Here is a 24,217-nt window from a genome sequence, read left to right as displayed (position 1 = left end):
TTCCAGGTGCATGGTCTGACAGAAATGTTTCTAGTCACACCATGTGGAGCTGCTGTTTCTTAATTAAAAATAAATAAGGTAAAATAAATATGTATCAATCAGGGAGGGTTGATGTGATAGCAGTTCTTGTATGTGATAAGCTTTTGGGGTAGGAAGTCCAGAATGACTAACCAAACTTCACAATTTCCTTTCAGCTGCTTTGATTGGACAATTGCTTCAGCTCAATGCTCCTTGCAGATCTGTAAGTTTAAGACCATCTGCTCCCAGCGGAGCATTAGCCTGTTAAAGCTGATAGATTCAAAGAAATATCATATGCTGAGCTGGAATGGAAAGCTCCAAAAATCACTTCCAAGTGCTTGTCTCTCTTTCTCTTTTTAAGTCAGTGGAGTATAATGTGGCAGTAAAACATTTGAAAGCACAGACAAACTAGCAGCTTTAGTTAAATAAAAAACCCCAAACCAACCTGTGCATCTTCATAGGTATACCTCCCTGGGTCCTTGACATTTTGGCTTGTTCTCTCATAGCTGTGTGAGTCCAGGTTGATGGCACTTTGTGCCCCAGGAGCTAAAAATTCTTGCCAGATTTCCTCCACTCTGATGGCTACATCTTGCAGAGGTTGTTTTTTGAGATCTTGGACAGCCAACCAAAACCTTCCATGGGACAAAACAGAACAGGAAGAGAGACAGTATGTGAGAGAGAGAAAGAGAGAAAATGTTCAGATATAACTTTACAGACCAGCCTTAAAAGAATCCTAAACCTCACACTAAGACCTGGTCTTTCAGGTCTTTAAATCAATGTGAAGAGTCTATTTTGATTGTACGTGTATTGGACTGCTCAATATGCTCTACACCAAATCATTAAAATGCAGGTAGGTGAGAACAGTGTCTTCAAACAAACAAACAAAATGTTTTTAATCAAAATGTATTTGCTCCCTGCACTGCTGACTTTATCGACTCCAGGAATGAGATGTTATTCCTGTTAGCTCTACAAAGTCATACCAGCTATATAAAAATCAGCTAGGGCATATGTGCACATAATGATCATCACCATGTACATGTGACAAAAATTTCTTTTGTGTGGCTTATGAGTGTCACACATTACACGTGTGAAAAGTTTGGGGGCTTCAAATAAGTTTGCAATGTTGCAAACTACAACACTCCCCATGTTGTTTAGTTTCCACCGTTGGTACTTGTAATTTTCCAGTCTGTAATCTGAAAATTCACCCCCTAGCCAAGGGAGAGGTAGGCAGGCTAAACCAAAAAAAGGATCAGGCCCCTTGCCACTTCTGCTTTTAGCAGGAGCCTGGAGGCTGCAGGCTCCCGCTAAAGATAGAAGAGGCAAGGGGCCCAGTCCTTTTTTTTTTTTTTTTGTGTGGCACCTGCCTGCTTCTCCCTTAGCCAGAGGGCAAGCTACCAGTAGGCTGAGTGGCTCCTGAGCTGTGGGGGCCCCTGGTGTGGGTGGTGGTGGCACCCCCCGGGGCTGCCCAGGCAGGCTGGGTTCTACCCTGCTTCGGAGGCAGTACCCGGCTGGATTCAACTGTTCCCCAAGCCTGCCAGGGCTTCCAGTGCCCCATGCACTGTCCCTGCTGCCTGGGACTGCCCAGGAATGGGCTGGCTTGACCTTGGAGTAGAGTGGGAAGGTGGCAGAAGAGCAGCTGGGTTCATGGGGCACTGGAAGCCTGCTGAGCCTGAACTTCCCTGAGCCTGCCTGGGCTTCCAGTGCCCCATGCACCATCCCCGCCACCTTCTTCAGCTCCCAGCACTCCCAGCCAGCCTCCTGCCACCTCCCTGTGTTGCCCCGGGGAAAACCAGCCTATTCCCAGGCACTCCCATCACCTCACCACCAGATGAAGAAGAAGTGGTGGATGAGGATTTCTTTAAACAGCTAGTGGAAGTTTCCCAATCACAAGTCCTGGTTCTCATGGGGAACTTCAATCACCCTGACATCTGCTGGGAGGGCAATACGGCAGGGCACAGGAAATCCAGGAAGTTTTTTGGAGAGTATTGGGGAAAACTTCCTGGTGCAAGTGACAGAGCAGACAACTCAGGGCCATGCTCTTCTTGATCTGCTGCTCACAAACAGGGAAGAATTTGTGGGGAAATGCAGTAGTGGATGGCAACTTGGGCAGCAGTGACCATGAGATGATTGAGTTCAGGAGCCTGAAGAAAAGAATGATGGAGAGTAAGGACCATGGACTTTAGAAAAGCAGACTTTGACTCACTCAGGGACCCCAAGGGCAGGATCCCCTAGGAAGCCAGTCTGAGGGGGAGAGCTGTCAAGGACAGCTGGCTGTACTTTAAAGAAGCCTTAGGGAGAGTGCAGGAAGAAACCATCCTGATGTGCAGGAAGACCAGCAAGTATGGCAGAAAACCAGCTTGGCTTAGCAGGGAACTCTTCAGTAAATTAATCACAAAAAGGAAGCATATAAGGAGTGGAAATTTGGACAAATAACTAGGAAATATATAAGAGCATTGTTTGGGCATGCAGGGATGAAGTCAGGAAGGTCAAAGCACAACTGAAATTGCAGCAAGCAAGGGATGAAAAGGATAACAAAAATGGTTTCTACTAGTATGTTGACAACCCATTTCTAAGCAGTGGGAGGAAAAGAAGGTGGTTAGGAACAGTCAGTGTGGATTCATCAAGGTCAAGTCATGCCTGACCAACCTGATTGCATTCTATGATGGGGTGACTGGCTCTGTGGATGCAGGGAGATCAGTGCATGTTGTATACCTTGATTTTAGCAAGGCTTTTGATAACATCTCCCATGACATTCTAGCAGGCAAACTAAGTAACTACAGGCTGGATGAGTGGGCTGTAAGGTGGATAGAAAACTGGCTGGAGGATGGGGCTCAGAGGGTAATAATCAATGCCTTGATGTCTAATTGGCAGCCAGTATCAAGTGGAGTGCCCCAGGGGTTGCAGATAACACCAAGCTGGGGGGAGTAATAGATACACTGGAGGGTAGGTCTAGGATTCAGACTGACCTAGACAAATTGGAGGGTTGGGCCAAAAGCAAGCTCATGAGGTTCAACAAGGACAAGTGCAAAGTGGACATTAAGCTGAATTTGAGCCAACAGTGTGCCCTTGTTGCCAAGAAGGCTAACAGCATACTGGGCTGCATTTGTAGGAGTATGGCCAGGAGGTCAAGGGAAGTGATTTCCCCCCTCTATTCAGCACTGGTGAGGCCACATTTGGAGTACTGTGTTCAGTTTTGAGCCCCCCACTATAGAAAGGATGTGGACAAACTGGAGGGAGTCCATCAGAGGACAACAAAAATGGTGAAGGGGCTGGTGGCACATGACTTATGAGGAAAGACTGAGGGAACCAGGCTTGTTTAGTTTAGAGAATAGGAGATGTGGAGGGGATTTAATAACAGCCTTCCAATACCTGAAGTGGGGTTCAAAATAGGATGGAGATAGACTGTTCTCAGTGGTGCCTGATAACAGGAAAAGGAACAACGGTTTCAAGCTGCAGCAAGGGAAGTTAGGTTAGATATTAGGAAGACTTTTCTCACCAGAAGGCTAGTAAAACAATGGAACAGGTTACCCAGGAAGGTTGTGGAGTCTCCCTTCTAAAGAGAAATTCTTCTTAATATCTAATACAAACTCATTATTTTATTTAATTTTATAAAACTGAGATGCAGCAGTGAACCCTGCTATGATCCAACTTAGAGGTCATTGACAAAATTGTCTCTGTGCAGTCCTAAGTGCTTTTTGCTGACAACAGGCCATGGAGTGTGAAGGAGTGCATCTGTTTATAAAAGAATGTGTAAAAATACTCAGTGTGAGTCAGGGTTGTAGAATTTAAGACCCGGCTAGACAAAGCTTTGGCTGAGATAATCTAGTTGGGGATGGTCGTGCCTCGAGTAGTGGGTTGGACTAGATGACCTTCTGAGGTCCCTTCCAACTCTAATTTTCTATGATTGTATGATTCTATCTATTGCCTTCTGACTGTCTTTCTGGACTTTAGGAAGGCCTTCGACACTGTCTCTCACCCCAGTCTCATTAAAAAACTAGGAGACTGCGGTGTCAATACTTACACAATCGGATGGGTCACTAATTAGCTGGAGGGCCACACCTAGAGAGTGGTGGTGGACGGGTCTTATTCGACCTGAAGGGATGTGGGCAGTGGGGTTCTGCAGGACTCGGTCCTTGGGCCCACACTGTTCAACATCTTCATCAGTGACTTGGACGAGGGGGTAAAAAGCACCCTGTTCAAATTCGCAGACAACACTAAGATGTGGGGAGAAGTGGGCATGCTAGAAGGGAGGAATAGGCTGCAATCGGACCTAGACAGGTTACAGGGGTGGGCAGATGAGAACAGGATGGGTTTCAACACTGACAAGTGCAAGGTGCTGCACCTGGGGAGGAAGAACCAGCAGCATACCTGCAGGCTGGGGAGCTCCCTTCTCATCAGTGCAGAGGCAGAAGAGGATCTTGGAATCATTATTGATGCCAAAATGACCATGGGCCAACAGTGTGGGGACGCGGTCAGGAAGGCCAACCATACCTTGTCATGCATCTACAGTTGCATCTCAAGCAGGTCCAAGGAGGTGATCCTCCCCCTCTATGCGACACTGGTCAGGCTGCAGTTGGAGTACTGCATCCAGTTTTGGGCGCTGCACGTCAGGAGGGATGTGGACAACATGGAGAAGGTCCAGAGGAGGGCCACTCGCATGATCAGGGGTCAGCAGGGCAGGCTCTATGAGGAGAGGCTACGGGACCTGAACCTATTCAGCCTCCACAAGAGAAGGCTGAGGGGGGATCTAGTGGCTGTTTACAAACTGGTCGGGGGGGACCAGCAGGCATTGGGGGAGTCCCTGTTCCCCTGAGCACTACCAGGAGTGACAAGAAATAACGGTCACAAGCTGGTGGAGGGGAGATTCAGGCTAGACATCAGGAGGCGCTACTTCACTGTCAGGGTGGCTAGGATCAGGAACCATCTTCCAAGAGAAGTGGTGCTGGCTCCTATCCTGGGGGTCTTTAAAAGGAGGCTGGATGAACACCTCGCCGGGGTTGTTTGACCCCAGTACTCTTTCCTGCCATGGCAGGGGGTCGGACTTGATGATCTGCTCAGGCCCCTTCTGACCCTATCAACTATGAAACTATGAAACTATGACTGTATGATGCATTGATGAGGTAACATGCTGAAGGAACATACTTTACATTCAAATCCTACTCATAATTTGCTGCATTAATAGATAGGCAAATCTCTTTTGACTTTTAAATTGACCAGCACTTGAGATAGGTGCTGTTAAGGGAGTATAAGTATGGAGCCTCATTATATCAGTTTTTCTGTGATCTCTTTGGGCATGTCTGTACTGGCTCTGTGCTATACTCAAAACTCCCAATGTAAAATAAGCATTGTCCACTGGCTTGCTCTGTGTGCTCTAGACCTGGAACTGAGATACCGAGGATGCTTGGAGGTGCCCCCTTCCATTGCTGCTGAGATGACCCTGTCTCAGAGCCAATGTAGATATGCCTTCTCTTGACTTTCTTGTATCACACTTACAGTGCCAAAATTAAATTAATGAACCATTAGTGGACAATAGGGGTGTGTGAAGGGGTCCCTAGTTGATTCGGATTTGGCCCAAATCAGGGACAGTGATTTGATTTGATTCGGCGGACCCAGAAGTGGACCGGAAGTGCTTCTGCTGCCAAGCGTGCTGGGGAGCCCCCTGCGCTTCTGTGGGATACTTCATGCACCCCAGCATCGCAGCATTCATGAGCCACCTGCAGCCTAGAGGTATGTAGAAAAAAAGATTTAAAGCTCTACATCCAAATTGCCAAATCTTTCCAAATCTGTCCGAATCAATTAGGAGGGTTCTGATTTGATTTGGAGAGATTAAAGGATCCTCTGATTTGATTCGGATTCGGAGATTTGGCCACTGAATTGGGTCAAATCTCTGCTGAATTGAATCAGGTACTGAAGCTTTGCACAGCCCTAGTGGACAAGAGCACAATCCATGCCTCACACTAGGAAACCAAAAGCCAGAGGTTACCTGTGAACGAATAAGACTAGGGAAGCTAGCATGTGACCTTACAGAGTATCAGCTACTCCATGGCAACTGCCTGTGTGCACTCTCTTACTGACAGTAAATAGAAAGTAGCCTACCCCTCAGGGGATGTAGAGAGAGCTATCTATCTCAAGTACCCCATGGGATAAGAGTATCTACGTGAGCAGTTACTGCAGAGTACCTATGCCCTCATAGCTGTTACTCTGTTTCTGAAAAGAGGGGTTCACAACTGGCCAAATAGTTTACTTTTGAAATAAAGATCCCCCACCACTACCACCACCTCTAGGAAAGCATTTTGTCAGGTGTAATGTGGGTGGCAGGTTAGATTATTAACAGGTTCCCTAAAGAAAGACCTCTTTTCTTACTGTCCACAGACATTCTTTGAGGTTCTGAATACTAGGTAAAAAAAGACAGGGAACAAGGAAAATGGCTCAGTTTATGGTTATGCACTTGCAAGATACATAGGAACACTTGGGAAAAATGGCACATGGCAGAGTTGTAGGGTCACTGCACTTAGAGGATGCCAGATATTGCAAGGGGAGCTCAGCCTCAGAAAAAGAAGGTATAGCCATAAAGAAAAAGCAAACTACTCTGTGATGTATTCTCCTTTCATATAGCACACACTGGTCACAGGGGCAAACAGTGCATAATATAGACCTGCAAAAGGAACAGCCCACACCACAGAAAGGGTAGAAAATACAGAAACAGAGAAGTAAGGAATCTGAGGTCAAACAAACAAATAGAAGGCCGGCTGGGTAATATTCAGCAGACAAGGAGCTGGAGGTTACAGGCATTGACAGTCATGGACAAAGGAAAGGAAGGGTAAAAGGGGCAAGTCAACAACAGCACCAGCTTTCTTGTTCTGTTTTTGTTCTGCCTGGCTATTGTTGGGGATGGTATTCGGAGGAATCTGTCTAAGTTGGACTTATTATCCTAGACTAATTCACATGAAGTGGCTGTCTGCCCTTTGTCACTGTCTGCTGTGGCATTTGCAGCACGATAGTACATACAAGGCCTAATTCTGCAACCCCAACTCACACTGAGTATTTATATATATTCTTTTATACACAGATGCAGTCATTCATACTCCATGGCCTGTTGTCAGCAAAAGGCACCTGGGACTGCACAGAGACCATTTCATCAATGACCTCTAAGTTGGATCACAGCAGGGTTCACTGCTGTATCTCAGTTTTATAAAATGAAATAAAATAATGAGATTTTTTTTTCTTGGGGTTGGGGAATGTATGGGATTGAGGCCGTATGCCCTCATTTCCTTTTGCTTCTTTTAAGAAGTCAGCTGAGTTTGTCTGGATGTTCTGCATTTTGGCAGATTATTTTATACAATTATTAAATTTCACCCCCATCTATCACAGACATACATACACATACACATGCTGATGTGCACACACACGCACACATACAGACCTCACAAAGGTACAATCTAATTTCTATTTTTAAACGTGGCTCTTTTGATTAATCAAAATAATTCATCTTCCATTTTCAGATACAATAATAATATGGGAAGATGAAGACAGGTACAACTCTGGAACAAGAGAGGAGAAAAGATATTAGACATTCCAGAGTAGCTGATGCTTCAGGGCAAACACATGATTCAGCACGATGTTTTCTACACACATACATTCTTCAGGAGACTCCTGTGAAAGTGCAGTTGTGATGATAATAGTGTAAAAGTGTCATCTTCCTCTTCCGTCTGTACCTTTCATCAGTGACTTACAATGAAAGTCAATGAAAGCCAAAAAACCCCCAAACAACCCACCACCAAAAATCTCTTCTTATTGAGAGTGATGCAAGCCCAGGACTCAGGCTGGAAGTTCTTCCTGAGGCTGAATGGGAGTGTGAGAAAGGGCTTTAGGGCTAAACTCTACAGCTGACATCTAAAAGATAAGGCAATGGCAGAAAGTGCGAAACTTCGGTCCCTGATTTGATTCGGCAGAGATTCAGCCCGATTCAGTGGCTGAATCTTTGAATCTGAATCAAATCAGAGGACCCTTTAATCTCTCCGAATCGAATTGGAACCCTCTGAAGTGTTTCGGAGAGATTCGGAAAGATTTGTAAATTCGGACGTAGACACAGCTTTAAATGTTTTTTCTACATACCTCTAGGTAGCAGGCAGCTCATGAATGCTGCGGTGCTGGGGTGCATGGAGCATCCCACAGGAGCACAGGGGGTTCCCCAGCGTGCTCGGCAGCAGACCCGGAAGTGGACCAGAAGCACTTTCGGTCCACTTTTGGGTCTGCTGGAAAGCATGCTGGGGGCCCCCCCAGCTTGGCAACTGGTGCCTCCTGGGTCTGGGTGGGGCACCTGGGGTCCCCCCGTGGCCACTTGCCAAGTCAGGGGGGTGCAGGGGGCTCCCCTGCAGACCCAGAAGTGGACCGGAAGTACTTCCAGTCCACTTCTGGGTTTGCTGCCAAACACTTGGAGGACCCCCTTGCACTCCTGTGGGACACTCCATCTGCCCCAGCATTGCAGTGTTCACAAGCCACGCTGGTACCTTGAGGTATGTAGAAAAAACTTTTAAAGCTGTGTCTATGGTCGAATCACTGATTCTTTGAATCAGCATCGAATCTTCAGATTTGTATTCAGCCGAATTGAATCAGGGACAGTGATCTGAATCAATGAATCGAATCACTGTCCCTGATTCGGGCTGAATCCAAATCCAAATCGAATAGGGCCCACTTCACACACCCCTAGAAAGTGGGAGTGCCTATAGGTTAGATTCCCAGGCTAGACCTGTGCCAACAGTGCTACAGGAGCTATTCTACTGAATCCAGTGCAGATGCTCTTTTATATGCATTAATTTATTCCTAGTATATCTGCTCTTGAAGCCCTGAAGACATTGTTATCTAAAACAATTGGGTCCAGTCTGGGTCCCTTGGGCAGTTTTTGGTGCGAAAATGTGACTACACTTAAGTGTTCGATGATTGTTAATTGAAATTATGTTCCCTTGGCTGCATCTTTCAATTTGTAAAAACTGATGTGAAGCCTCACCATTGCACAGAGGTTTCAAAAGGCACTGCTTCCATATACAGGCCCCCAGGACTTTGTCTGCTACCCCCAGAGCAGACCTGGTAGGAGCCAGGAGCACCATGCAACTATTGTTCTTTTTTCCAATTTAACAGCCCTCTTGCTAGCCACCTGTAGCACTGCCAGAACAGGCATAGGATGAAAGAGTAACTTCCCATTGTTGGCAACCCATTCCCGTCTGTGCAACCCTAAGGAGAGCAGGAGAGGAACCTGAATGGTTCTGCCTAAATCCTTGTTAAATAATATGTTAGGCCCCCAAGCTACATTAGTCCACTATTGTCCTGAATCCTTTGCAGAGGTTAGACAGCCTCAGACTTGCCACCCTGTACTAAGCTTCTGTCAAATGCAGCAGTTGGCCCATAAAGGTTAGAGAGCCACAAAAGAATCCTTGTGTCATGGAGTAACACCAGTACTTCAGTGGACACACGTAGCTCTCTTCCACTTGGATGCCTCTGTAGCTCCTTCATAATGAGATGCCTGCTGGCATAGAAGTGCTGGGAACTCTTCAAGGTTAGGTTGTCTCTGAGAGGCAGAGAGGAAGAGGAAGAGGAAGGGGTTCCATAAAGTTAGATGATAATTTTTTTATGTCCCCTTCCAAGAGCAAGAAGTAGCACCTCCTGGGTTGACACTGGAGCAGTAGACACTAATTAGCTTTCAAAATCTGCAAAGTGATAATAATCCTCTCTCTTTTTTCCAAAGCTATTTACCTCTCTAGCTGCCTATACCCCCTCTCCTATCCTCCAGCTTTCACACTCCCATGCCCTCTCCTTTCAATCTCTTAAAAATACCTTAGACATGATCAGTGATGAAGTGGGGAGAAAAATAATATACACACATCACTGTTAGTTTAATGCACATGGGATGCCAAAGGAATTACGTGATTTTAGAGTTAGATTCTTGGCTTCATCCAATGGTGTACTGCTAAGGCAACAGAAAGCTGCCCTAAAGGAAAGGTGCTGGAGGAATAGAGCTGCAGGGATGTGTGGCAAGGCAGGATGGAGTGCTAATCTTCAGCTGACATAGCAATTCCAAATAAACCACAGCAGCCAGTTTAGAGCATCCCTTAGGTTGTTCAACTGGCAGGAGGTGCCACATTCCTCTCTCCAAGCTGAGGGGCTGGTCTTTTACCACTGCAACCTCTGCTCTTCTTGCCTATATTATCTCCCTCAGCTTCCAACTGGAAGCCTCTTTCATTCCTTTGTTTCAGATCTTTGGGACAGGAAACAGTACTTTCTTACTTGTTTGCAAGACACCTGCCATATTGCAAATAAATAAAGTTAGAATCATAGAAAATTATCTATGGAAGCGGCCTCAGGAGGTCATTTAGTCTGACCCCCTGCTCAAAGCACGACCATCCACAACTAGATCATCCCAGCCAAAGCTTTGTCTAGCCAGGTCTTAAAAACCTTCAAGGATGGAGATTCCATCACCTCTCTGGGTAACCTGTTCCAGTGTTTTACTACCCTCCTAGTAAGAAAATTCTCCATAAAATGTAACCTAACTTCCCTTGCTGCAACTTGAGGCCATTGCTCCTTGTTCTGTCATCTGTCACCGCTGAGAACAGTCTAGCTCCATCCTCTTTTGAATCCCCATTCAGGTAGCTGAACGCTGCTATTAAATACACTCTCAGTCTCCTCTTTTCTAGACTAAATAAGCCCAGTTCCCTCAGTCTGTTCTCATAAGTCATGTCCCCCAGCCCCCAAACCATTTTTGTTGTCCTCTGCTTGACTCTCTCCAATTTGTCCACATCCTTTCTGTAGCAGGAGGCCCAAAACTGAAAACAGTACTCCAGATGTGGCCTCACCAGTGCTGAATAGAGGGGAATAATCAGTTCCCTTGACCTACTGGCAACACACCTACCAATGCAGCCCAGTATGACATTAGCTTTTTTGGCAACAAAGGCACACTATTGGCTCATATACATTGTCCACTGTAACACCCAGGTCCTTTTCTGCAGAGCTGCTGCCCAGCCAGTCAGCCCCCAGCCTGTACCGGTGCATGGGATTGTTCCGTCCTAAGTGCAGGACTTTACACTTATCCTTGTTGAACTTCATGAGATTTCTTTTGGCCCAATCATCCATGTTGTCTAGGTCACTCTGAATCCTAGACCTACCCCCCAGCAACTCTACTACTCTCCGCAGCTTGGTGTCATCTGCAAACTTACTGAGGGTGCACTCTATGCTATCTTCTACATCACTGATGAAGACATTGAACAAAACTGGTCCCAGGACCAACCCCTGGGGCTCTCCACTTGATACTGGCTGGCACTTAGACATTGAACCATTGATTATTACCCTCTGAGCCCGGTCCTCTAGCAAGTTTTCTATCCCTCTTACAGCCCATTCATCCAGCCTGTAGGCTCCTTAGCTTGCTTGGTAGAATGTCACGGGAGACAGTATCAAAAGCCTTGGTAAAATCAAGGTATAACACATCCACCAGTCTCCTCACATCCACAGAGTTAATCACCTCATCGTAGAAGGCGATCAGGTTGGTCAGGCATGACTTACTCTTGGTGAATCCATGCTGACTGTTCCTAATCACCTTCTTCTCTTCCAAGTGCTTAGAAATAGATTCCTTGAGGATTTGGCTCCATTATTTTTACTGGGACTGAGGTGAGGCTGACTGGCCTGTAGTTGCCTGGATCCCCCTTTTTCCCTTTCTTAAATATTGGCCCTATGTTTGCCCTTTTCCAACCATCCAGGACCTCTCCTAATCACCATGAGTTTTCAATGATGACTAATGGCATTGCAGTCGCATCAGCCAACTTCCTCAGTACCCTCAGGTGCATCCCATCCAGCCCCATGGAATTGTACATGTCTAGCTTTTCTAAATAGTAGTTAACCTGTTCTTTTGCCACTGTTGGCTGCTCACCTCCATCCCAAACTGTGCTGTCAGGTGTTCTTGTTATTTTTGTTACCCTTCATATCCCGTGCTAGCTGCAACTCCAGTTGTGCTTTGGCCTTCCTGACTTCATCCCTGCATGCCCGAGCAATGCTTTTATGTTCGTCCCTAGTTATTTGTCCAAGTTTCCACTTCTTATAAATTTCCTTTTTGTGATTTCATTTATTGAAGAGTTCCCTGCTAAGCCGAGCTAGTCTTCTACCATACTTGCCAATCTTCCTGCACATCGGGATGGTTTCTTCCTGCATTCTCAGTAAGACTTGTTTAAAGTACAGCCAGCTCTCCTAGACTCCTCTCCCCCTCAGTCTGGCTTCCCAGGGGATCCTGCCCATGAGTTCCCTGAGCGAGTCGAAGCCTGCTTTTCTGACTTTGAAAAGCAGAGTAAAAGTCCGGGGTCCTTACTCTGCTGCTCTCCATCCTTCCTTTCCTCAGGATCCTGAACTCAATCATCTCATGGTCACTGCTGCCCAAGTTGCTATCTACTAGTACATTCCCCACCAATTCTTCCCTGTTTGTGAGCAGCAGGTCAAGAAGAGCACGGCCCTTAGTTGTCCGCTCTGGCACCTGCACCAGGCAGTTGTCCCCAACACTCTCCAAAAAATTCCTGCTTTGCCTGTGCGGTGCTGTATTATCTTCCCAGTAGATGTCTGGGTGGTTGAAGTCCCCCATGAGAACCAGGGCCTGTGATGGGGAAACTTCCACTAGCTGTTTGAAGAAAGTCTCATCCACCACTTGCTCCTGGTCTGGTAGTCTATAGCAGACCCTCATCACGACATCATCCTTGTTGCTCTTCCCTCTAATCTTAACCCAGAGACTTTCAACAGGCCTATCTCCAGTTCCATATTGGAGCTCTGAGTTACCGTGTTTTCTACATTTACTGTCAGTCAGAAAGTCAGGGTGTAACATATGGACACATTCAAGGATAACAGGTTGTACAGAAAGAAGCTGAGCTTTGATTCCAGCCTCCTGAATGTTTACTTACAATTTCCTATCCTGGCAAAGAGACCATAAATATGATTCCTGCTTTAATTCTTTCTGCTGAACTGCACAGAGGGTTTTTTCTGTGCCTTGTGTTGTGCAAACATAGAGTTTCTGTGCCCTCTTGTGGCCAGAAGGAGCCTAAAGAAATGACTGTTGGACGTGAAAGCATTTCAGTGCCGGTGTAGTTTTAGATTTTCAGAATATCATTGCTCATAAAGCTGGACAATGAGTTTAACCATCCCAGTAATAAACTGAACATGCAGTCTAGAACAACTAAGACAGCAGTACAGCTCCACTATAAATTTAACAAATAATCATAGTATTTTGGTGACTTCCAGCCAGAGCTGCCTGGAAGTTTATATTTGAATACTTTTTTGGGGGGACTAAAAAAGGGTTTTCAAGTAACTTTTGTACAGAACTTTTTTTTTTTTTTGCTTTTCTTAATTTCTGATTTTTCATGAGAAATTTTTTTTTTTTAAAGTTTCTATCCAAAAAGTTTTAATGTAGGGTTTTTCTACAATAAAGAAAATGATTTGAAAATAAAAATGTCTTCCAACTAATTTTACACCAGTATACAGATTCCTATGGCTACACACAAAACAACTGGTTTTGCAGTTTGCAAGCTTCATAATGTATATCCATATAATATTTGATGGGCCATCCCCTTAGATCTGCAAGCAGGTGTGCAGGTTCCCTTCCCCTTGGGTAAGGTCAGTATTTCCCATGCTCCTTTTTAGCTGTTTCTCTTTACAACTGACAGTCTTTGAAGCTGGAGAAAAAATCAATCTTCCAGTTAGAGGAACATCTCAGCAATCTTGATGGTCTCAAGAGACATCCAGCTCATAAAAAATGTACGCGGCTCTCTTTGGCCTATTTCTTTCTTTCTTTTTTTTTAAATTGAAGCTTGGCATTTTGTCTGTTGTGTTTCTGTAAGCTTCCAAAGCCAAAGGAAGCAAAACAGACTGTAAATGAAAGGTAGTGACAGCGAGATGAAAGAGTGTGAAAGAATAAGAGTAATAACAACGGAGAGAAAAAAAGAACTAATTGATTTTCCTGCTCTAACATAAATAAATACCATCCAATGACTAGATAATAAAGAGGGTTCAAGCAAAGCCAGGAGTGTAGCGGGCCTGACAGTTCAGTTTTCTGGAACACAAAACATAGGAATGGATGTGTCTGTGTAGGTCACTGAATCCAGCCCTCTGCTATCACCAGCAGAGCTCCGCTGAAGCCACAGGGCAAAGATCAATTTTGCGTTCAGTTACAAAGGTGTGGGGTAACCCCACCGAAGTCAGAGTAGTAAAACGGGTTATATCTGTGTAGTAGAGGGTAGATTTTAGCCTCATTTGCCTTATTTCAATATTGAATATTTTATTCATGAATGTAATATTGTACTATGTAAAAACATGTCAGTTTAGGGCACATTTCATGGACTCTCTTCAGTTGCAGTGCTGGTAGATTCCATGTCTCCAAGGTACAAGGCAATACTGTGCAGAGATACCTAAGCTAGAGCTGCATGGGGGGAGCTGGGGTACTGGAAGCAGTAAACCTACATTATCAGGGTGCTCACTAGGCTCAATTGCCCTGCTCCTCAGCAGACCACCATGTTAATGTGGCTGTCCTGCATCCAGCAGCTGAGCAAACTTGGGTACCTCTGCATGGTTCTGCATCATGCCATTTAAACATACAATCAGGTGAATACTGGAAAACTCAGGTTGGTCACTTAAAGACATATGGCTCTATTCTGCTTTTGATGTGCCTGTATAATCACTATCAGGGCTGTATCCATGTGCCAGAAAAAGAATATGGCCCCATTGCAATTTGTGGTTAATAGCTATTGGTTGAGAAGAGTCTCTAAAGAAAGGCGGCTACTAGAAATTTTCTTAAAAAATTTAGAATTAAATAAACTTGCATCCTAAGGAAGCTCTTTCCAACTTCTAAGACCTCTGCTGTGAGGTATAGTGATGTTGGTTGCTCATTTGTTTTAAGCCTCTAGCATTGCCCTTCTCTCCATCTCCCCCCAAAATCCCAGCATTCTGGGGATGAGAACCACTCTTTGCACCTCCTGGTTTCTAGAACACCTGCCTTGTATTTTTTAACATTATTGGTAAGCCAATCCTATTTCTACTTTTTCCTTGTGAATATTCGTTACCTTATTTCTCTGTTTGCTTTTGTCTGTGGCCCACTCAGCAGCTAATTAACCTCAGTGCCTTTATGGAGTTTCATTGGAGTCACTATCCTGTATGACTAGACCCTTATGTGAAGTCATGGCCTAGTCTGTGTTGTTTAACTCTGTTCAACTTGGGGACCATGTCCAAACGAGCGTGGATGTTTAGTTCTCTGGAGACAACTAATGGTGGCACAAGGTATAACGCCACTAGTTGTCCCTGGGAAATACCTGTTCCACGTGTGCTCTGGTGTACAGCAGGTTACCTCGGGTGGGGTAGGAGAGGCTGAGGCCAGCACTGGGCTGGCCCCAGCAGCCTTACTTGGGGCCTGGGGACCTCCCGGAGCTTCAGCAGCAGTGATCCTGCCGCTTGAAGCCTGGCCAGCAGTCACAGTGCAGCTCTGGCTGGCCAGGTTCGGGTTTTGAGCAGCGCATGCTGCCCCCGTGGATGCCACTCTGCCTTTTTTTCGGGAGGGTTTTTTTGACCCCTGGATAGCCAGGGGTCAAACCCCTCCCCCAACCCCCTGTGCTGCTCCTTTGCAGTGCAGAGGACAGCTGAATGTGCCATACGTGCCACATACCACACAGTCATGCTCATTTGATGTGGCCCTGGTGGCCTTCTTTAGGTCCCATACAACGCATTTTGTATGTCAAAAAGAGCAAAGTATTAAAGAAAATTATTTAAAAGAAAGCAAAATCAAAGGAGGAGGGGGAAAGTGTGCCACATTCTTTGCAGCACTGAAACCTCATCGTCAAGTGTTTTTATATTTTTTAAGCTGGCTGTTTGTGAAGGATGCTGCAGCAGTGAAATCATGGCCTCCCTAGTGAGCCTTAATTCATACCAGCCTACAGAAATTCCCTTCTGTTCCTGCAGGCGCCAGTCTTTAGAATTGCTCTACCTCACAGGCCTCCATTACTTCTTAGCCTGTAAACACACTCTACCTTAAGGTTAAAGAGAATAGATATTGGCATTAGAACTGGCTGGCAGTGACAGAGAAAGGTAATGACTTGATTTCTAATTACAACACCCTCTGGATTCATTTGAATAGGATGAGCGTATGAACATCAGCCAGAGGCAAAACCTTCTGCCCTGCATCAGTCCAAGCCAAATGTAATTAATAAAAGTAATCTGTAGAATGCACCATATTTAAATAGAGAAGTTTTAACTGAGGTTTTATAGTTACAGCTTAATTGCCAGAACAAAGAACACAGATATGCTTAAGTGAAGGGAATGTGTAAAAGCTCAGCAATTATTAAAGGAACATGTTTGGGTTAAAGATAATTTTATATAATTTTCTTAGTTGTAGCTCCCCAGAATATTAAAAGTAAAAGAATATATATGTTTTTTGTTTCTGTTGTTAGCACACTTTTTAGATTTCTCCCTAAACAATTAAAGAAGTTAGTCTGTTTCAACGTAGTTTAAAGTCATTTTCCAGTGAATTTGAATCTCACTTTCAGATTTTTACACACTAGCAGAGTCAAGGCTGGATTAACCCTTTAGTGGGCCCTAGGCAAACAAACTCGTGGGCTCCTACTTTTTTCAGTCAATAATTGTGATATGTAAAATAAGCACAACTGGGCACCTTCTTCACTTAGGGCCCTAGGCATGTGTCTAGTTTGCCTATGCATTAATCTGGCCCTGAGCACATTGTTGTAAAAAGTAACTTGTTTGAACAATTTTTGCATGCATTTCATTCTTGGAGTTCACTCTCCACAAATGCACACCTACACACACACACACACACACACACGACAAAAGACCCTGGAAATGCTGGATCAGATTCTAATCTGGTGTAAACTGCAGTAATCCCACTGATTAAAAAGTTATATCACTTTAATACTGCTAGGAATCTGGCCCAATTTGATCCTCTCTCATCAACAAAACAAGTATTACACTTTCAGCACATACTCCCAAATACTGCCCTGCCAATGTACCCTAAGCCTATTCTAAGATGAGGACTATCTCCATGAGGGGGAGAAAGTGATACTGTCTCTGTGCCCATCAATTCTTGGCCACTGTACAAAGACTGCCAAATGTTGATAAATTTGGAATGTGCACAATTGTCTCCTTTCACTGAACACTACAGATTTGGTGGCATTAGAAATCCATTTGCTCACTCCAGGAACTTCAAAAATGCAAATTTAACCCGTAGAAGCTTATACTCAAGTTATATTAAATTTTCATATAAAAACAGATGTTCAGTTCAACTCTTACCCTTTCCCTCTCTCCCTTAAACAGCTACTGAACTTCAGTTAGTGAGTGAGATCATTACACACTTTCTGGAGACCCCTACTCAACAAATTTAATCTTAAATGTCCTGATTTTTATGCTTTAACCATTAGTGTTCCCTAACTTTTGCTGTTGTGGTTTAAATTACCCATAATGCAGTAGCATGAAAATAAAAACAATAGTGGAAGGAAACTGATAGGGATTTTTTTCAAGGAGTGCATAAATTAGCCACATATTGGAAATTTTTATTTCCTATGCAGACCATGTATGAAATAATCAAAATATGGCTAACATGCGTAGGAAACAAAAACAGGCCTTTAAAGTATATTTTAGAAGGTGTTCTTCCCATATACTCTTTTTCCATACATGCCATGGGAAATTTTTTGATGAGAATAAGTTATTGGAAACTATATAATTTGAATTAATTGGGGAATAGGTTTGAATATCAGTCTCCATGAAAATTATTGGATGACAGTGTACTGTATAGGAGTTGTTGAATCATATGTTATACTCTATGAATTATTCAATCTTTTAAAATTAAGGAAATCTTAAAAATACATTTTGCTAAAACCCCAATAAACTGAGATGCACTTTTGCAGACTGATCATTTCCCTCCTTATTGCCAGTAGGTTTAACATAGGAATAAGCAAATCCTTACTTTTTCTAATTACAATCTCTTCTCTCTTGGATTCATGTAGTAAATCCACAGGAAACTTATGGCAGATTTGTTTTAGGTGTTAGCTATAGACACAAAAGGTGAATCTGACCCTGAACTTCACCAGAAATGATGACAAGCCAGGGCACAATGTCACAGATAAGAGATCGCATATTATGTGGATACAAACACACAGGCAGGAGACGGGTGGCTGTATAAGGCACCAGCCAGGCTGCTTTTCATTTTGGATTCATTAGATTTTAAACACATTTTGTTTCAAAAAAAGGATATGAAATTATAAGTGAGGGTTTGGTAGCACTGCCTGTTATTAAGATGATTCCCATTATGAAACTATTTTCTGTTGCTGATAACTTTGTCAGACTTTAGCCATTCAGGTTGAAATTTCTTATGCCTGTTCTGTGTCTCATACTTAAGTTAATTTTTAGCCAGAATGTTTCAGTTGTTTCCCAGACCGAGCCTGGGGAAAGAATTGCTGTTTTGCTCCTGTAAAATTCTGAAGACCTCTTCTTTGAGAACTTCTGGTGTTTCCATATTTTAGAGCAGCGACCTGAAATCAGTACCGTAATTGGAAGGGGGTGACCTAGGTAGCAGCACCTTTGGAAGCAGGGGCATATAAAAACAGCCACTGCTGCAGCTAGCTATGCTGCTGGTATCAGCACCAAGGCAGCCAGCGCTGTCTCCTGTGCTGCCACTGCCAAGGTCACAGACCTGCCCTGTTACATGACTTGGGGGCAGCAAACTAAAACTCCTCCAAGAAGTTTTAGTTTGCTTCCCCTACAGCTGTGGAGTGAAGCACCAGGCTCCGTGCAGCTCAGAGCTCTGCAGGAAGCCCTGCAGGCAGCCTGGCAGCAGCCCGGGAAAGCAGGCTCTGCCCAAGAAAAGTGGCGAGCCTGATCTTTCCTTCTCTCCCAGAGCTTGCCTGCATGCCTGAACTGTGCAGGGGCTGGGTGCTTCCCTCCACAGCTGCGGTGCCCCCCGGGACCACTTGAGCCGGGTGCCTGCGGGTGGGTACTGCCTGGGGGGGGGGGCCACTGCAGCCGCAGAGAGAAGCACCAGCTTTCCCCCCACCCTCCCCAGCTTGGGGTTTGCTCTGCCCACTGGCAGCTCGCCCACACCTCCCCTCCAGAGAGGCAGGTAAGTCAGCAGGGTGTGTGTATGACACAGAGACTTAATTGGCCCTAAGTTGAAGTGGTGTTTTTTAAAATCCATCGCTTCAATTTAGGGTCCTCGTTTCATCTACACACACCCAAGGCTGCTGGATTTGGCCCAATACCTGGGTGTGTTACAGCTCAAGTCAAGAGGTTTTACCTAAGGTTTTCAGAGCTGAATTCTGATTCCAGAAAACGAAGAAACTGGTCTCGCCCCACTGGGTCTTTCAGCACCTCATCCATGGAAAACCCCCATCTTTTCACTCGTTGTTGGCTGGGTTCTTTGCTGTTTAGGGGAGAGATAGAAATGAATGCTTATTTTCAGCCACATGTCCAAAATCTGTCAACTGATTTAACTGAATATCAACAGGAGAAAGCTCACCACACCAGCACAAAATTTATTTTTTCATTAACCCACACAACTACGGGCTAACAAACACCCTAGAAAAAGAACTACCAAAGATCAGGCACGTTGCAGTATCAGACTTATTAACCTGTGAGTGAACTATAACCTTGTGATATAAGATAGTACATGACAGATCAGTATTTAGGCAGAAGCAGGAAGACATAGAATCAAGGAGTTAGAATAAACCTAAGGGGCACCTAATTTAATTCCCTGAATAGATGCAGGATATATCACCATTTAAATATGATGTAAAAATTTAGGTGTTTATGGTGACCACCTACATTAGAGGGAAATAAAGCTGATATTGAAAGGGCACTTTTTTATCTGCTTAAATGCTTCATGGTAACTTATCAATCACCATACAAGACAAGGACAATCAAACTGTGGTGCACAGATTGCAGGGTGGCCTGCAGAGCATTTGCTGTTGAGTCACATAGAACTGCCTGGCTGTTTGGTGCTGGCTTCTCCTATTCAGCTGCATAATTGCATTAGGAGCAGCTTGAAAATGCATTATGGCCAAGATTTCTAAAGGTGATGTATTTGAGTAGGTATATTTGAGTACCTCAATTTTTGGATGCCAACCTTGATATATGGAAGAAGGCAACCACCCTTTGATGGTCAGGCCCTTGTATGGTGTTACAAGTTGGACACTCCAAAACAGACACCCTGAATCATTAATCATCTTTGAAAATATTATCCTAAATGCTATCCTAATATTATTTTTTTCATGAAAGTAATTTGTGTAGTTACTATGGAGAAGTTGCATAATTAAAAACAGGAGGAAGCTGTACAGACAGGTGCAAATCAGAGTGAGGTTTCCAGGAGACAATCTCTGCATTGATACATGTTCCATACCGCGTAAAGGTCTGATACCTTTGAGAAGAAGGTGGCCACAAGACTAGCACCAAATATAACACCTCCATTAAAATATAGGATGGGTGATCACAAAAGTGACAGCAAAAGGTAGGGGTTCTTGTGAGTGCAATGCCTATTTGAGCTATGTGCCTATCACCTAGATTGTGGCCAAGCCTTGATTTATGATCACAAAGAACTCTAAAATTAGAGAGTCTAAGGGAAAGTGGTATCCTTGCTGAAGTCAGAGAGACCCAGGAATTTAAATTAATGGTCCTGCTTATATTTTACTTTGGCACAGAGAATGAAGAAAGAAAAAATAAGTTGAGGGAAGAAGATGTTGTTTTAAAACACAATATCAAGGCCTGGAGTGAGTTGTGGTATGTTATGAGCTCCATCGGACATCTGAAGAGTCAAGTTCTGGTCTACCTTGAATTGCTTTACTTAGAGATGCATTTTCCAAAGCGTAGATTGCCATGACAGACTAATTGGGATGTCACAGTTACTGAACACTTCTCAGATGGACAGGGAACTTACCAGCATGTGGTGGGATTGAAAATGGGTGTCAACAAGTTCATTTTCCTGAAGGAAAAACCTGAAGGTCAGGTTTCACAATTTGGGAAACTGTCTTGCAGGCATTACAGTCTGTAGCTGGAACATTTAATTATAAAACAAACTGCAACTAGGTGCTGACACAGTTAGTGCTCTTGGAACAGAGAATAAATACAATTGCTGCATCTCTCATCAGTCAAATCCTTTCACTTTCATCACCAAGTGAATAATCTTCATCAGTGTAACATAGGATCCTAGCAGAGGCCAATCATTTCTTTTAAATGTGTACAAAAGTCCTGATATCAGGTTTAAATCAGAGTACTCAGGAGTATGTAAGTCTTTCATGAGACACCATGCTGAACACTTGGGTAGATACAGTATTAATATAACATTGGATGTCAGGGTACCTTGTAAGTGGGAGCTCACTAGAACTCTGTTTACACCACAGGGGCATTTTGCCATGGTTATGGCTGTTTGTTCCATATAAACCCAGTTAAGGAGATGAAAAAGGCATGCAGTCTTGTGGGGAAAAAAGAAAAAAGGAAAAGATTAAACACAAATGCAGACTATCTACAAGGAAATGAAGATAAGAGGAGTAGAGATTAAGAAAATGATTGCAGATCCCCATGCCTGGTGGAGATGGTAACCTATATGTTTGATGAAACACTCAAATCAATTACCCCTTCCCTGTATGTGCTTGTTGCTATAGACTTGGACGCTTTGCTGCCAAGTCTCCTTCTCCCCATAGTCACTGATTCATCATAGATTGGTCCTCTGGAGACAGACCTGGGATTTATTCCTTGGGGCTAAATGTCATAGTTGGGAATGAACACAGTTGGAATGAATTTTGTCACTTTCCTTTTGAATGTTTGCTTATCTCAATGTCACTCCCAGTACAGATTTGGTTTTGCCTAAGGAATGCCAGCTGAATATTCACTCAGTAAGATCAGCTGCTACTTAGTCACCTGCACTGAGAATTAGCAATATGGTTGATGAGTACATGTAAATGAGCTGAGGAGGGGCTATCATAGGAATAGCGTGCTATTCCATTTAAGGGTGTTCCTGAAGCAGATAGGCGTGTGCAGACATAATGATTCCAGTCTTGCCATCACCAGCCGTGTTAGTAGCTGGTGCTTCTGTTCTTATGAGCATGACTAATAAACATACTGGCTCTGACCTCCTATGTTTCATCTTCTGTAGTGATCCACAGCTGAATAAAGCAGGCATAAAATGTATCTGTCCTGACTTGGCGGCCCTATAAATGCATTTTCCAAAGATTCTTATGACTCACCAAAACACAAGGCACTGGAGAATGGTGACCCACCTTCTGCCCTTTTTACACATAGCTGACATAAGCAAGTGAGTTAAAAATAAGGCCTAAACCTCAATATGACAATTTAATATGGAGAGAAATAGAGTGTGAGCCCCTTTTCCTTGTAATCATGGATAATTTCTGAATGTACATGTATACACACGATCGATAGGGGAATGTGGGGACAGCAGTACCAATAAAATAGAATAATTGCTTTAAAATTATTATACATAGCCAAGGAATTTCAATGTCTTACCTCATTTCTATGTCCCATAAGATAGTATCATCACTTAGCCAAGGATTGGAAGGTTCAGCGGGAGTTATAAAAGGATCATATTCCACATACTGCTCTGAGTAAGCTATTAAACTGTGACAGAAAAGAGAGAGAAAAATGAACAGTTATGACCTAATGCAGAGATTCTCAACCAGGGTATCACAACACACGGGGGTGCCATTAGATCCTTTAAGGGCAATATTGACACTGCCGGTGTATAAATGTCTATACATGACTCAAAAGATAAACAAAGATCCCATTTGTAGGTGCACTCACTGTTTTCTAAGCTGTGTTAACTGATTCACATTGCACAGTTCAAAGCAAATTTCAATTTGATTTGAGGGTTAATAGGCAATCAAGGGGGTTTGCCCCCTTCTTCACAGACCAGTAGCCCCATGTGCTTGGGCAGGGCTGGGGGTTTAGTTAGGATGCTGATATTTAGTCACAGTAAGGCGTCGTCGACACATTTGACTTTGTAAAGGTGTTACTTTGTGCCTGATAACCTCTGTTGTGTTTCAGAAACCCAACCGAGTTTCCCTTGAGGGGACTGATATTTGCAATGCTTATCTGAGTTCCTATGGACTGTTTTTCCTAAAAACAATGCCATATATACATGCTAATTAATACAGTTTAAATTGTCTAATTCACACGGGCCTAGTCTGCATTAACTTTAATCCTTCCTCAATGAGGATTAGTTAATTCAGACTGGAGACAATTTTAATTTGGATGACAGACATCTACATGTATATAGTGATGGCTGTAGTCCGGATTAAACCTAGAAAAATGTAACATCTATAAACAGCCATAGATTTCAAAAAGGAATCCCTAGTGTCAAGAACATTTGGATCTGGTGTCTTTCCAACTTCTTTGCAACAGAAGAATTGCCCATTCATAGTTGCATATTTTCATAGTTGGTAGTGTCGGAAGGGACCTGAGCAGATCATTAAGTCGGACCCCCTGCCATGGCAGGAAAAAGTACTGGGGTCAAACGACCCTGGCAAGGTGTTTGTCTAACCTCCTCTTAAAGACCCCCAGGGTAGGAGCCAGCACCACTTCTCTTGGAAGTTGTTTCCAGATCCTAGCTGCCCTGACAGTGAAGTAGCGCCTCTTGATATCTAGTCTGAATCTCCCCTCTACCAGCCTGTGACCGTTATTTCTAGTCACTCCTGGGAGTGCTTGGGGGAACAGGGACTCCCCCAATGCCTGCTGGTCCCCTCTGACCAGTTTGTAAATGGCCACCAGATCCCCTCTCAGCCTTCTCTTGTGGAGGCTGAACAGGTTCAGGTCCCTTAGCCTCTCCTCGTAAGGCCTGCCCAGCTGACCCCGATCATGCGAGTGGCCCTCCTCTGGACCCTCTCCATGTTGTCCACATCCCTCCTGAAGTGTGGCGCCCAGAACTGGATGCAGTACTCCAACTGCGGCCTGACCAGTGTCGCATAGAGGGGGAGGATCACCTCCTTGGACCTGCTTGAGATGCATCTGTGGATGCATGACAAGGTACGGTTGGCCTTCCTGACTGCGTCCTCACACTGCTGGCCCATGTTCATTTTGGCATCAATAATGACTCCAAGATCCTTTTCAGCCTCTGCACCAACGAGAAGGGAGTTTGCACTGACGAGAAGGGAGTTCATTACTTTTCAATAGTGAAGAAATGATT

The 24,217-nt window shown here is 44.2% G+C and overlaps 1 protein-coding gene across 4 annotated transcripts in view; it reads right to left on the bottom strand.

Moving 5' to 3' along the window:
- The window catches only part of RGS6 (regulator of G protein signaling 6), a 600,794-nt gene that overhangs the window by 60,920 nt on the left and 515,657 nt on the right, over positions 1-24,217 (bottom strand). For all 4 annotated transcript variants that reach the window (XM_059722918.1, XM_059722920.1, XM_059722921.1 and 1 more), the window contains exons 13-15: positions 22,543-22,653; positions 19,325-19,450; positions 464-650 (exon numbers count right to left, since the gene is read on the bottom strand). In XM_059722918.1, the coding sequence (XP_059578901.1) occupies positions 464-650; positions 19,325-19,450; positions 22,543-22,653 (424 nt within the window). The remainder of the gene's footprint in view (positions 1-463; positions 651-19,324; positions 19,451-22,542; positions 22,654-24,217) is intronic.

The sequence above is a fragment of the Alligator mississippiensis genome, chromosome 2, assembly GCF_030867095.1.
Source record: "Alligator mississippiensis isolate rAllMis1 chromosome 2, rAllMis1, whole genome shotgun sequence".
Lineage (NCBI taxonomy): Eukaryota > Metazoa > Chordata > Crocodylia > Alligatoridae > Alligator > Alligator mississippiensis.
This window is presented reverse-complemented; position numbering and strand designations above follow the sequence as displayed.